This window comes from Plectropomus leopardus, chromosome 19 (assembly GCF_008729295.1).
Source record: "Plectropomus leopardus isolate mb chromosome 19, YSFRI_Pleo_2.0, whole genome shotgun sequence".
NCBI classification, from domain to species: Eukaryota; Metazoa; Chordata; class Actinopteri; order Perciformes; family Serranidae; genus Plectropomus; species Plectropomus leopardus.
In genome coordinates, this window is record NC_056481.1 from 19,829,578 (window position 1) to 19,842,610 (window position 13,033).

The 13,033-nt window shown below is 41.4% G+C and overlaps 2 protein-coding genes across 6 annotated transcripts in view; one reads left to right on the top strand and one right to left on the bottom strand.

The window, feature by feature from the left end:
- grid2ipb (glutamate receptor, ionotropic, delta 2 (Grid2) interacting protein, b) overlaps positions 1-7,496 on the top strand; it is a 48,830-nt gene extending 41,334 nt beyond the window's left edge. The window contains exons 19-25 of the mRNA XM_042507863.1: positions 24-220; positions 302-457; positions 879-965; positions 1,054-1,183; positions 1,787-1,905; positions 6,150-6,314; positions 6,528-7,496. Of these exons, the coding sequence (XP_042363797.1) occupies positions 24-220; positions 302-457; positions 879-965; positions 1,054-1,183; positions 1,787-1,905; positions 6,150-6,314; positions 6,528-6,599 (926 nt within the window). The 3' untranslated portion in view covers positions 6,600-7,496. The remainder of the gene's footprint in view (positions 1-23; positions 221-301; positions 458-878; positions 966-1,053; positions 1,184-1,786; positions 1,906-6,149; positions 6,315-6,527) is intronic.
- Positions 7,497-9,249: 1,753 nt separating this feature from the next.
- Positions 9,250-13,033, bottom strand: part of arhgap17a (Rho GTPase activating protein 17a) — a 44,204-nt gene continuing 40,420 nt past the window's right edge. For 4 of the 5 annotated variants that reach the window (XM_042507508.1, XM_042507507.1, XM_042507511.1 and 1 more), the window contains one exon: positions 9,250-11,030. In XM_042507508.1, coding sequence (XP_042363442.1) covers positions 10,888-11,030 — 143 coding nt within the window. In that variant the 3' untranslated portion in view covers positions 9,250-10,887. The remainder of the gene's footprint in view (positions 11,031-13,033) is intronic. The other variant, XM_042507509.1, reaches the window with a different exon arrangement.

Here is a 13,033-nt window from a genome sequence, read left to right on the forward strand (position 1 = left end):
ACTCCTCCTCCTCCTCTCTGCAGCCATCCTCATTGCCCATCTGAAGCTCTCCACCAGCGAGCTGCGTCAGGTCCTAATGAACATGACTACCGACAGGCTAGAGCCGGCTCACATCAAGCAGCTGCTGCTGTATGCGCCGGATGACGAAGAGGTCAAACAGTACGAACAGTTCGAACAGGATCCAGCCAAGCTGAGTGAGCCCGACCAGTTCATCTTCCAGGTACACAAACAGAAAACTCCAAGAAGTGTGATAAAAGCACGGTGGAAAGATTTGAGTGAATGAGTGTTTTGTGTGTTTCAGATGCTGATGGTGCCAGAGTATAAAACCCGTCTGCGGAGCCTCCACTTCAAAACGACCCTGCAGGAGAGGACGGAGGAGATGAAGGTTGCATACGATTACATCTACAAGGCTTCAGTGGAGCTGAAAAGCAGCAAGAAACTTGCCAAAATCCTCGAGGTAAAAAATCCTTTGAGCGTGACACAATTAGTTTTTTGTTCAAATTTGGCGCAAATGTCCACTTGGATTCATAGAATGATTAAATTTTGGTGATCCAATGTCAAGGTCAGTGTGGCCCTGCATCCATCTCTTTCACAAGAACGCAACATCTTAAGAACACCTTTCGGGTATTTTTTTTTCAAATTTGGCACAAACGTACACGTGGACTAAACTATGAACTGATTTGATTCTGATGATCAAAGCTCATGGTCACTGTGACCTTGCATCTGTCTCATTCTCATTAACGTGTCATCTCAAGAACACCTTGAGGGAATTTCTTGAAATTTAGCACAAACTTCTACTTTGAGTCAAGGATGAACTGCTTAGAATTTTGATTTTAGGTATATTGATATTGATCATCAAATGCTTTCTTTGCCTACAGTTTGTCCTTGCGATGGGAAATTACCTGAACAATGGGCAGCCCAAGAGCCACAGGACAACCAGCTTTAAGATCAACTTCCTAACTGAGGTACAGCATTGTCACCTGCTCCTTCATGACATCGTGTTCATTCTAACGTTGGTTATTATTCATTCATTTATTCCTTTTTATCCCACAGCTGAGTACAACCAAAACAGTAGACGGGAAATCTACCTTCCTACACATTCTGGCCAAGTCTCTGTGCCAACACTTCCCTGAGCTGCTCAACTTCTCCAGAGACCTGACCACAGTGCCTCTGGCAGCCAAGGGTACGACAATTTTAACTCTGCTTCTTCCTCCTGATAATCATTTAGTAGCAGAATACAGTTTCTCCATCCTGTAAAATACTAATTTCTATGTAGTGCACAGTGAGTTTCGATTTACGCTGTTTATTTAATGTTACCAGGACAGAGTTCCCAAACACTTTAAACGACAAATATTCAAAACTTTTCAATATCTTTTAAAGAACTCATAAGAAAAAATATAAAATTATATATATATATTCATATATATATATATGTCCTTGCACAACTTTCCCACTGTTGTGCAAGACATCAGATTAAAACTGTATTTAAACATAATTTCAGCTAGCTGGCATACACAAGGGAGAAATGAATTGCAGGGAGAATTTTATTGTAACTGTAATTACATTACATGACATGAAAGGTTATCCAAGAAAGATTACTGTAATAATTTCATTACACGGATCAAAATTCCCTGACTGTTTCAAAACTTGCAGTGTTTTTTTTTACTAATTCCTTGACTTTTCAAGTCTGAAAAATAAATGACCCTGGGAACCCTGCCAGGTTGTTTAAAGTCTGATTTGCACAATTTTCTTGCTGTTGTTTTGACTCATATTTCCATGTGTTTAGTGAACCAGAGGGCCATCACAGCAGAGCTGAGTGACCTTCATAACACCATCCTGGACATCAGGAAGGCCTGTCTGAAGATCCCGCCCACCTCTGAGGACCACTTTGCCTCTGTCATGAGCGTAAGTTACTATCAAACACTAACAGCTTTTAAGTTTCATGAAAAAGTCACAGTATAACATATCTTAGGAATATCACTCAAAAAGTCATTGTATGGTATGTCCTAAAAATTTAAACAAAAAAGTTTTAGTATAGTATGCCTTAAATATTAAATGGAAAAGCATCATAGTAAAATATGTCCTAAAAATGTCATCAAAACAGTCAAAGTATTGTAGTACATCAAAAATTGCATAAAAAAATTATTGTATAGTGTGTTCTCTAAATCATGTTATTGTATGGCATCAAAAATAGCATAAAGAAGTTGTAGTTCAGTATGTGTTCCAAAATGGCATTGAAAAAAGAAATATTGTAAAATGATCACCAAAATTAGCATAAAAAAGATGCACTTTAGTATGTCATCCAAAATAGCATAAAGCTTTCATAGTATAGTAGGTCGTCCAAGATAGCACAAAAAGGTCTAATAAAGTATGTCGTAATATAGCACCGAAAAAATAAATTATATAGTATAGTATGTCACAAAATCACAAAAAAGTCATACTATAGTATGCTGTCCCAAATGGCACAAAAAAAGTCATACTATAGTATGTCGTCCAAAATCGTGTAAAAAAGTCATACTATAATGTGTTGTCTAAAAATTGCATTAAAATGTCAAATATTAGCATGTCGTCCAAAATCACACAAAAAATTCATAGTATAGTATGTTGTTCAAAATTGCAAAACAAAGTAATACTATAGTATGCTGTCCAAAAGGGTATAAAAAATTTAATTCTATAGTATGTCATCCAGAATCACATTAAAATGTCATAATATAGTATGTCGTTCAAAATTGTATAAAAAAAGTAATACTATAATATTCATACAAAATCGCATAAAAATTGTATTGCCTATAGTATGTCGTCCAAAACCGCTTAAAAAAGTCATACTATAGTATGTCTTCCAAAATAGTATAAAAAGTAATACTATTGTATATTGTTAAAAATTATATTAAAAAGTCAGAATTTCTATAGTATGTCAAACAAAACTGCAGGAAAAAGTCATACTATAGTGTGTTGAAAATAACATAAAAACATCATAGTATAGTATGTCTTTCAAAATCACAAAAAAAGTCATACTATAGTATGTCACCCAAAATAGTGTAAGAAAATAAAACTATAGTATGTCATCCAGAATAGCAATAAAATGTCATAGTATGGTCAGCTTTCACCTTCACCTTCTTCTCCGCTTATCCGGGGTCGGGTTGCGGGGGCAGCTGCCCAGACTTCCCTCTCCCTGGCCACTTCGGCCAGCTCTTCTCGGGGGATCCCGAGGTGCCCGGGCGAGCTGAGAGACATAGTCTCTCCAGCGTCTCCTGTGTCTCTCTCGTGGTCTCCTACCGGTGGGACGTGCTCTGAACAACTCACCAGGGAGACGTTCAGGAGGCATTCTAATTAGATGCCCGAGCCACCTCATCTAGCTCTTCTCAAAGCGGAGGAGCAGCGGCTCTACTCCGAGCTCTCCCAGGTGATGGAGCTTCTCACCCTATCTCTAAAGGGAGTGCCCAGCCACCCTACGGAGGAGGCTAATTTCGATCGCTTGTACCCACGATCTTGTTCTTTCGGTCACTACCCAAAATTCGTGACCATAGGTGAGGGTAGGAACGAAGGTCGACCGGTAAATCAAGAGCTTTGCCTTTTGGCTCAGCTCCCTCTTCACCACGACAGATCGGTGCAGAGTCCGCATTACTGCAGATGCTGCACCGATCCACCTGTTGATCTGCCGCTACATCCTTCCCTCACTCCTGAACAAGATCCCCAGGTACTTAAACTCCTCCACTTGGGGCAGGAACTTCTCCCCAATCTGGAGAGGGCACTGTTTCCGGCTGAGAACCATGGCCTCGGATTTGGTGGTGCTGCTTCACAACCGGCTGCGAACCGATCCAGTGATAGCTGAAGGTCACAGCCTGATGAAGCCAACAGGACCATATCATCTGCAAAAAGCAGCGACCCATTCCTGAGGTCACCGAACAGGACCCCCTCAACACCCTGGCTGCACCTAGAAATTCTGTCCATAAAAGTTATGAACACAATCAGTGACAAAGGGCAGCCCTGGCGGAGTCCAACCCTCACTGGAAACGAGTCTGACTTACTGCTGGCAATGTGGACCAAGCTCTGGCACCGGTCGTACAGGGAGCAGACAGCCCGTATCAGGGGGTCCGATACCCTATTCTCCCACATGACTCCCCGAGGGACACATGACTCCCCGAGGGACACGGTCGAATGCCTTCTCCAAGTCCACAAAGCACATGTGGACTGGTTGGGCAAACTCCCATGCTCCCTCAAAGACGGTGGGATTGAGGAGGTCTTCGAAGTATTCCTTCCACTAATCCACAACATCCCGAGTTGAGGTCAGCAGCGCACCGTCCCCACCATACACAGTGTTGACAGAGCACTGCTTCCCCCTCCTGAGACGCAGGATGGTGGACCAGAACCTCTTCGAAGCCATCCAGAAGTCTTTCTCCATGGCCTCACCGAACTCCTCCCACACCCGGATTTTTGCCCCAGCAACCGCCATAGCTGCACTCCGCTTGGCCTGCCGGTACCTGTCTGCTGCCTCCAGAGTCCCACAGGCCAAGAAGGCACGATAGGTCTCCTTCTTCAGCTTGACGGCATCCCTCCCCGCCAGTGTCCACCAAAGGATTCGGGTGTTGCCGTCACGACAGGCACCGACCACCTTACGGCCACTGCACCAATCAGCTGCCTCAACAATGGAGGCACGGAACACGGCCCACTCGGACTCAATGTCTCCCACCTCCCTCTGGACATGGTCGAAGCTCTCCCGGAGGTGGGAGTTGAAGCTATATCTGATGGAAGACTCTGCCAGACGTTCACAGCAGACCCTCACAATGCGTTTGGGTCTGCCAGGTCTGACCAGCGTCCTCCCCCACCATCAGAGCCAACTCACCACCAGGTGGTGATCGGTTAACAGCTCCGCCCTTCTCTTTACCCGAGTGTCCAAGGCATGCAGCTGCAAGTCTGATGACATGACTACAAAGTCAATCATTGAACTGTGGCCTAGGGTGTCCTGGTGCCAAGTGCACATATGGACACCCTTATGCGTGAACATGATGCTCGTTCTGGACAATCTGTGGCAAGCACAGAAGTCCAATAAAAAAACACAGCTCGAGTTCAGATCAGGGGGCCATTCCTCCTGATGACACCGCTCCAGGACTCACTGTCGCTGCCAACGTGAGCCTTGAAGTCCCGCAGCAGAATGAGGGACACCCCAGAAGGATCACTCTCCAGCACTCCCTCTATAGACTCCTAGCCTACCCACTCATCCACTGGGGTAAACTCCCAACATACAGGCACTGAGCCGGGAGGCAATAAGTATTGCCACACCTACCCAGCGCCTCTCACCAGGGGAAACTCCAGAGTGGAAGAGAGTCTAACCCCTCGTGAGAAGACTGGTTCCAGAGTCCATGCTATTTGTCGAGGTGAGGTCGACTATATCTGGTCGGAATTTCTCAACCTTGCACACCAGCTCAGACTCCTTCTCCACCACAGAGGTGACATTCCAGGTCCCCAGAGCTAGCTTCTGCAGCTGAGGATTGGAACGCCAAGGTCCCCGCCTTCGGCTGCCACCCAACTCACATCGCACCCGACCCCTTTGGCCCCTCCTTTGGGTGGTGAGTCCACGTGGGAAGGAGGTCCCACGTTGCCTCTTTGGGCTATGCCCGGCCGGGCCCCATGGGTAAAGGCCCGGCCATTGAGCCCCACCCTCAGGCCTGACTCCGGGGGGGGCCACGGTGACCCGCATCTGGGTGAGGGAAACTTTGAACCATTTATATTTTTCTTCATAAGGGGTCCTGTGAGCTACACTTTGTCTGGTCCCTCCCCTAGGACCTGTTTGCCATGGGTGACCCTACCAGGGGCATAAAGCCCCCGACAACTGCGCTCCTAGGATCATTGGGACACACAAACCCCTCCACCACGATAAGGTGGTAGCTCAGGAAGGGGCATAGTATGGTGTGTGGTCCAAAGTCACTCAATAAAAAATGCATAGTATAATATGTTGTTCAAAATTGTATAACAAAGTCACAATATAGAGTGTCATCCAAAATCCCATAAAAAATTCATAGAATAGTATGTCATAATATTGTCGTAGTATTGCATTAAAATGTCATGCTTTATCATCATATTATCCAAAATGGCAGGAAAAAAATCATTGAATCATGCTTTTTTTAAAACGTTACCTTTTGCTCTCCCAGAGCTTTTTGGAGAACAGCCACCCTGCGATCCAGTCTCTGGAGTCCTTGCAGACACGGGCCATGGAGGAGTTCTCAAAGGTGGCCTCCTTCTTTGGGGAGGACAGCAAGTCCACCAGCACCGAGTCCTTCTTCGGTATCTTTGCAGAGTTCATGTGCAAGTTTGAGGTGAGCTGGGATGAGTCTGACTTGTTGCTGACGGTGTTTGACAGAGTCAAACCTGCAGAACAACAAGGTGTTCAGCTGGCGTTCTTACACAGACCAGCCTGCAGCTATAACGTGTTCCAGCTGCAAAGTGCTGCTGTCTGTGGAAGAAGCTCCAATATTGAAAATATTAATAAATAAATTGAAATCACCTGAGGTGATGTTTTTTTGTTGCAGAGAGCTCTCAGTGAGACCCAGTCTCCAGAAAACCCCAGAAGCCCCCGGCTGTCTTCCCCTCTGGCCTGGTAGGAGCGCCAAACACGGGCGGATGTCGGGCCACACCGACGGGCCGGTTGGCACCATTTTCACTCTGCTCTCTACAACCAAAGTGCCAAGATCAAACACAGACACTCGAACCAACAGGTACTGAGACCATGTCATCTATAGCAAGCAGGATCTAACAGCAGCTGTTGAGCGTCCCGTGTGCTGCGTTACTGTTTCTTCAGGTGCTGGGTGGAGCAGCAGGTGAACTCACTGCACACTGATGACATTATTTACATCTCTTTTTAATTCACATGACAGAGGAGGTAGATTAAAAGATACAGACAGATAGAGGAACTGTCCGTGTACATCTGTTTGCCCCGGTGCATCTCGATGCTGCATTAAAATGAGATGTAAGTGATCAAATATTAACAGATTACTTGCTATGTTTAATACATGACTATATAAAGTTTATATTTTCTATCAGATCATATTTGAAATTGTAAAGATTAAGCGCAGATGTAGACTGACAACAGTTTTCAAGGTAAGCGTGGTTTAGTGAGCATGTACAGAGCCAGGATCAGTTCATACAACTTGCAGCCTCCCATACAGCAGCATTTCATTCAGAAAAACTTGATGTGAGAGGTTTTTTTCATCCACCTAATGTGAATTAAGAGGGCATCTATTATTGGAAAATGATAAAACGATCATTTTCCTCTCCTTTTAAAGGGAGCTAAAGTCAAAGTCATCCACATGGAGCGCTGGTTCACTTTTGTCACTTGCAGTACACCATTTATCACATTCCTAAATTTTCTTTAAGGATCAGTCAGTCATACTGTGGAAGCAAAACAATGCTTAAGAGATTTGGGTTTTTTTACATTGTTATGCCTAATTATGAATTTATTTAATTTTGATTCTTACTATTGAAATTAACGTTAAACTTATATAGGGCTGCATCTATCGATTAGCATTTTTCTTAAATTAATCTATCAAGTATTGTTTGATTAGTCAACTAATCTAACAACTAATATAACAATTAGTTTACTCAAAAATAAATCAGACTTTTCTTGTCAATATTTAAATAATTTATTAATTTATCTTCTCTTAAAAAAATGGTAACAACTGCACACAAGTGTTGCTTTTTTCATTTCAATGGTTTGAATTCCCGTCTTTGAAATATCCAATTGTAAGATCTTATATTTTCAAAAAGTTAATATCAATTTTTTGTCCCCATTCGTAAATTTAGATTTAGAAAATGTATGGAATTTTAATGGCTAATACTCATCTGGTTATTTTCAGATCTAAAGATCAAAGTTAAGTAAAAAAAATGAGGTTACTCAAAATAGATCTCCATAAATCTGGGATACAGAAATTCATGATGTTTAAAGAAAACATCACCATCAGCAAACGAGCCTCAAAGGAACTGATCAGACATGTCTTAGCCTAAATTCTTAGTCACGAGAAACGCTTCATGACATTTTTTTTGTGAATTTGTGAATCTTAAAAAATAAAACAGTATTAAAATTTGCTGAATGTTGAAAAAGGAAAATTCAAACCAAATAAATTGAAATAAACGGGTTGATTAATCAAAATTATGTGGTATTTCAAACTTATAAAAAATTACATAATTTAATCCGTGGTGGTCAATTTTACAATCACGTATCTAGTAAAAATGTAAGCTATTTTGCCTTCACCTTCCTTCCATAATTTTTGTAGCATAATCTGTTGCTTTGAGAAAAATCACATCAGTAACAAAGCGGCAACTTTGGCTTCAGCTCTCTTAACGTGTGTGAGTGAGGATGAAGACATGAGGTCACAGACTATCCAACTGGACTCAACCTTGAAATCTGTCTGATCGTGAACTGGGAGGCCTCTAAGCAACAGTTTATTTTCGGCCATTCAGCATCAGCGTGATTCCTCTGCCTGTGAGGTCTCGAGATTAATTCATTAAGACAGATTTATTTACAAAACATCCCTCAGTACACCTTTAACAGCGAGGCAACGCTGACTACATCAGCTCAGAAATCGTCTGTTTCCTGCAGCGCGTGGGCGGACGTCTTTCTGTCAGTGCAGAGAGACGAGAGGCAGCTTTACTGTGCAGAGAGGACTGCTGACAGTGCTGCACTTTGTCAAGTGTCTCTCGAATGTTGTGAATGCAGCTTGAACAAGTGGGCAGCTGCTGAGTGAATAATCGTCAAATGCACGAGGAAAAGTACTGTAAATGGTCATTTCCTGCTTTTGGTGATCTCACGACTCATCTACAGTACAGTGGACCTGTAGCTGTGTTGTATTTATGTCAATGAACTATTGTTGTACATTTACAGTTTTTGCTATGCACTGCTCGTTATTTTCATTTTGTATCGTGTGCTTGTTTGTCCCCCGAGTTTATTTTCTTATGTCAGGAAATGATTTCTTCTCTCTGCGCAGCTTTAGTACACGGGGTGAACTCGTAAAAATGCAACCCTAGCTGCTGCCGGTGTAGTGACAGTGCTTCTCGTCTAAATTTTGTTGCATGTTGGTGCAGTTAAACGTGTTAAGATGTGCAGCTGGTAGCATTATTTCCCCTCTCTGGATATTTCTGTTTAAAATAAATACACTTCTGTTGATTTAGTTATTGGTTTCAAGTTTTGACCCTTTGTTTTTTGCTTTCAAATGCTTGAAAGTTGTTTGTACACAAAAATATAACCCACGATTTCAATAGTTTCTTCATATACTTTATTTTCTTTGGAAAGCGTTCATATTACATGTTTTTATTCCATATTTCAGCTCACCAGACGGCATACATACAAAACTATGGAGCTTAAAAATGCAGCATTTCTACTTTAATGGCGTTTGTTCGTCTTGCAGAGCGTGGAGATGGCGAGCGCTTTCGATGCACGGGGATAAGGCAGCGAGGTTCAGGAGCAGAGAGAGAGAGAGAGAGAGAGAGAGGAGGGGATTATGACGCTCGATTGTCTCTGAAAAACAAAATGTTTTCAGGGCAACTGCAGCATCCAAGACTTTCACCATTGGTACCATATCAGGTCAGTTCACTCTGCATCACATTGAGGCCAAAAAGCAAAAAAAAAAGAAGCAAACACAGAAAATACAACAAAGCTTTTTTTCTTTTTTCTTTTTTGACCGGCCAAAATCTAACGCCACATCACTACTGAGGTTCACAGCGCTGCTTATCTCAGCTCAGTGGGAAAGACTGAAAAAAAATCCTCTAAAGGAAACCGCTCATCAAGTGCAACATCAGTTGTTTCTGCGTCTTTCTGTTCAGGCTGCGAAAAAAACGTCCGTTAACTACATTCACTCGCACGCAACCCCGCGGAAATCTGGAGAAGATAGATGGGAAAACAGAAAAATACGGACAGTGTTCAGGCCGCTGCTACTTCTGAACACATCAACCATTTAAATACACAAGACTTCTATTGCAGAGCGTCGAAACGTCCTTACGTCCCTGAAACAAACTCGTTGCCAAGACAGCTTCTTGGAAAATACTGTAGTACTCGGAGCCAAGTATATCCTCCATACAGTAAATATATAATGCTGCTTATTAACACGGTTCTACGAGGAACCCATAAGGCATGATTTACATTTAAAGACTGCATTAATTACGTCAAGCCACAGGGAATGTGTGTTTTTAAATCGGTAAATAAATACAGGAGTGAGAAAGAGAGGAAAAAAAAAGAAAGAAGGATGATACAAAAATCAAGTGTTTGAGACGACTGGAAACCTGCAGTCACCAGCTACACTTTAACAGTTTTGGTTTCTACCTTTCCCCCCTTCCCCCCTCTGTGTTGTAGAAATACCTTTTCTCAAAATCATGTTCTAAGGCCATTTTTCCATCATCATCAAAAAAAAAAAAAAAATCCCACACCAAATTCCAAACGAGCCTCATAAGTCCATATTTTGGCGTTCCCTCGCTCTGTACCCATGCTTTGTATTGCTCGTTGTCTGACGGCGTTAACTGGTGAATCCTCCACTGTTTGATTGTCTGGAGCGCAGTTTAAAGAGAGAGATGGCATGGGTGTGTTCGCAGTGTATAGTCTCCACATGAGCACATCTAACGCCAGGATGGAGGTCAACAAAAAGGATGCTCAGTTAGTAAATAATGGCTTCAAACTGCTGAGAATTAAATGAATCATCACGTGTAACTGGTGAAATGAGCGATTCCCAAAGCATCAACACACAGTGTGGACCTCCATTATGGCTGCCAGATGGTGCTTGATGTCATTATTTAAAGTTGACGGCACAGGAGGGCTGCAGATATGGGCTGCAGACTATATGAGATTTGTGTATAATGAGAGGAGGTGTGTGGAGGGGTACTGGACCAGAGGGAGTCTTCTCCTCCTCATAGGACAGTGCTCTCAGTGTCTAGGTCACAGTCTTTGGGAGGAGGCAGGCAGGAGGACGAGGAGGCCGTTGCTGGCTGCTGGTCTACAGCGAGCTCAGGGACCAAAGCTCGAGTCAGCCCTTTGAAAGACAACACCGGATCTAAACAGAAAAAAAAAAAAAGAAAATTATTATGAATGACATTTTTTTATGACATACTAAACAATGATGAAAAAATGATTAAATTTTAATGCCATACTCTAAAATGATATTTTTTTATGTAATTTTTATGGCATACAACAATAATGTCTTCAAGGGAATGTTTATTTCATATCATACTGACTTTCATGAAATTTGAAAGCCATGCTGAAATTTAAAACCTTGTTTTGGATGCTATGCTATATTTTTTGTAAGAAATGCTTCACGATTGTTTTTTATGCTACTTTGTACTACATACTATACTGTGACCTTTTCATAATGAGGTGTGCGAAATGCTAAAGAACACATGCTACTGCTTTTTTATGCGATTTTAGACGACATACCATAGTATGACTTTTTATACGATTTTGAAATGACGATGAGATGATGACCACGTCATGGCATAGAATGTTGGAAAAACAGTCCAAAACACCATAATATTGCATGTCGAAAAAAAGTACCAAAGAAGCCATACTACAGAATGGCTAAAAATGTCAAAATGTCCAAAAAATTGCTTAAAACAGCTGAAAACAGTATAAAATAGCATGCCAAGACACGCCATGGCATAGAATGTTGCAAAAACAGCCCTAACCACCAAAGTATACCATGTTGAAAAAATGACCAAAAAAGCCATACTATAGCATTGCCAAAAATGTCAAAATTTGACATGTCCCAAAAACAGCTAAAAACAGTTGAAATCAGCATAAAATAGCATGCTGAGACACGCCATAGCATGCAATGTTGCAAAAAGTGGCCCAAAACAACAATATATTACATTTCGAAAAAATGACCAAAAAAGCCATACTATAGTTTTGCTAAAAATGCTGTATACTATGACATAATTCTCCGTGCTTTACTAATTGGGTTTCAGCTGTTTTTTGGATGTCAAATTTTGACCTTTTCGCCTTGCTTTTTTGGTCATTCTTTCACAGTGCTATTTTTTGGGTTTTGGGGCCAATTTTGGATGTTATTTTAACATGGTATAACATAACATGCCTCTACGTGCTATACTAAGTGGCTATCAGCTGTTTTTTGGACATGTCAAATTTTGACATTTTTGCCATACTATTGCCTTGCTTTTTTGGTCATTTTGTTAACATGCTATTTCTTGTGTTTTTGGGCCAATTTTGGATGTTTTTTCAACGCTGTATACTATAACTTGCCTCTGCGTGCTATACTAATTGGTTTTCAGCTGTTTTTTGGATATGTCAAATTTTGACCTTTTCGCCATACTATAGCCTTGCTTTTTTGGTCATTCTTTCACAATGCTATTTTTTGGGTTTTGGGGCCAATTTTGGATGTTATTTTAACATGGTATAACATAACATGCCTCTACGTGCTATACTAAGTGGCTATCAGCTGTTTTTTGGACATGTCAAATTTTGACATTTTTGCCATACTATAGCCTTGCTATTTTGGTCATTTCTTCAACATGCTCTTTTTTGGGTTTTGGGGCCTGATTTTGGATGTTTTGAATTTAGCATGTCTAAAAAACAGCTGAAAACCACTTAGTATATCACATAGAGGCATGTTATAGTATACAGTGTTGAAAAAACATCCAAAAGTGGTTTCAAAACCAAAAAAATAGCATGTTGAAGAAATAACCAAAAAAGCAAGGCTATAGTATGGCAAAAATGTCAAAATTTGACACGTCCAAAAAACAGCTGATAGCCACTTAGCATAGCACATAGAGGTATGTTTTATTATACCATGTTAAAATAACATCCAAAATTGGCCCCAAAACCGACACAACAGCATCCTGAAAGAATGACCAAAAAAGCAAGGCTATAGTATGGCGAAAAAGTCCAAATTTGACACGTACAAAAAACAGCTGTAAAGCACTTAGTATTGCATGTAGAGCCATGTTATAATATGCAGTGTTGAAAGAACATTCAAAATCAGGCCAAAAACATATACAAAAGCATGTTAAAAAATGACCAAAAAAGCAAGGCTATAGTATGGCGAAA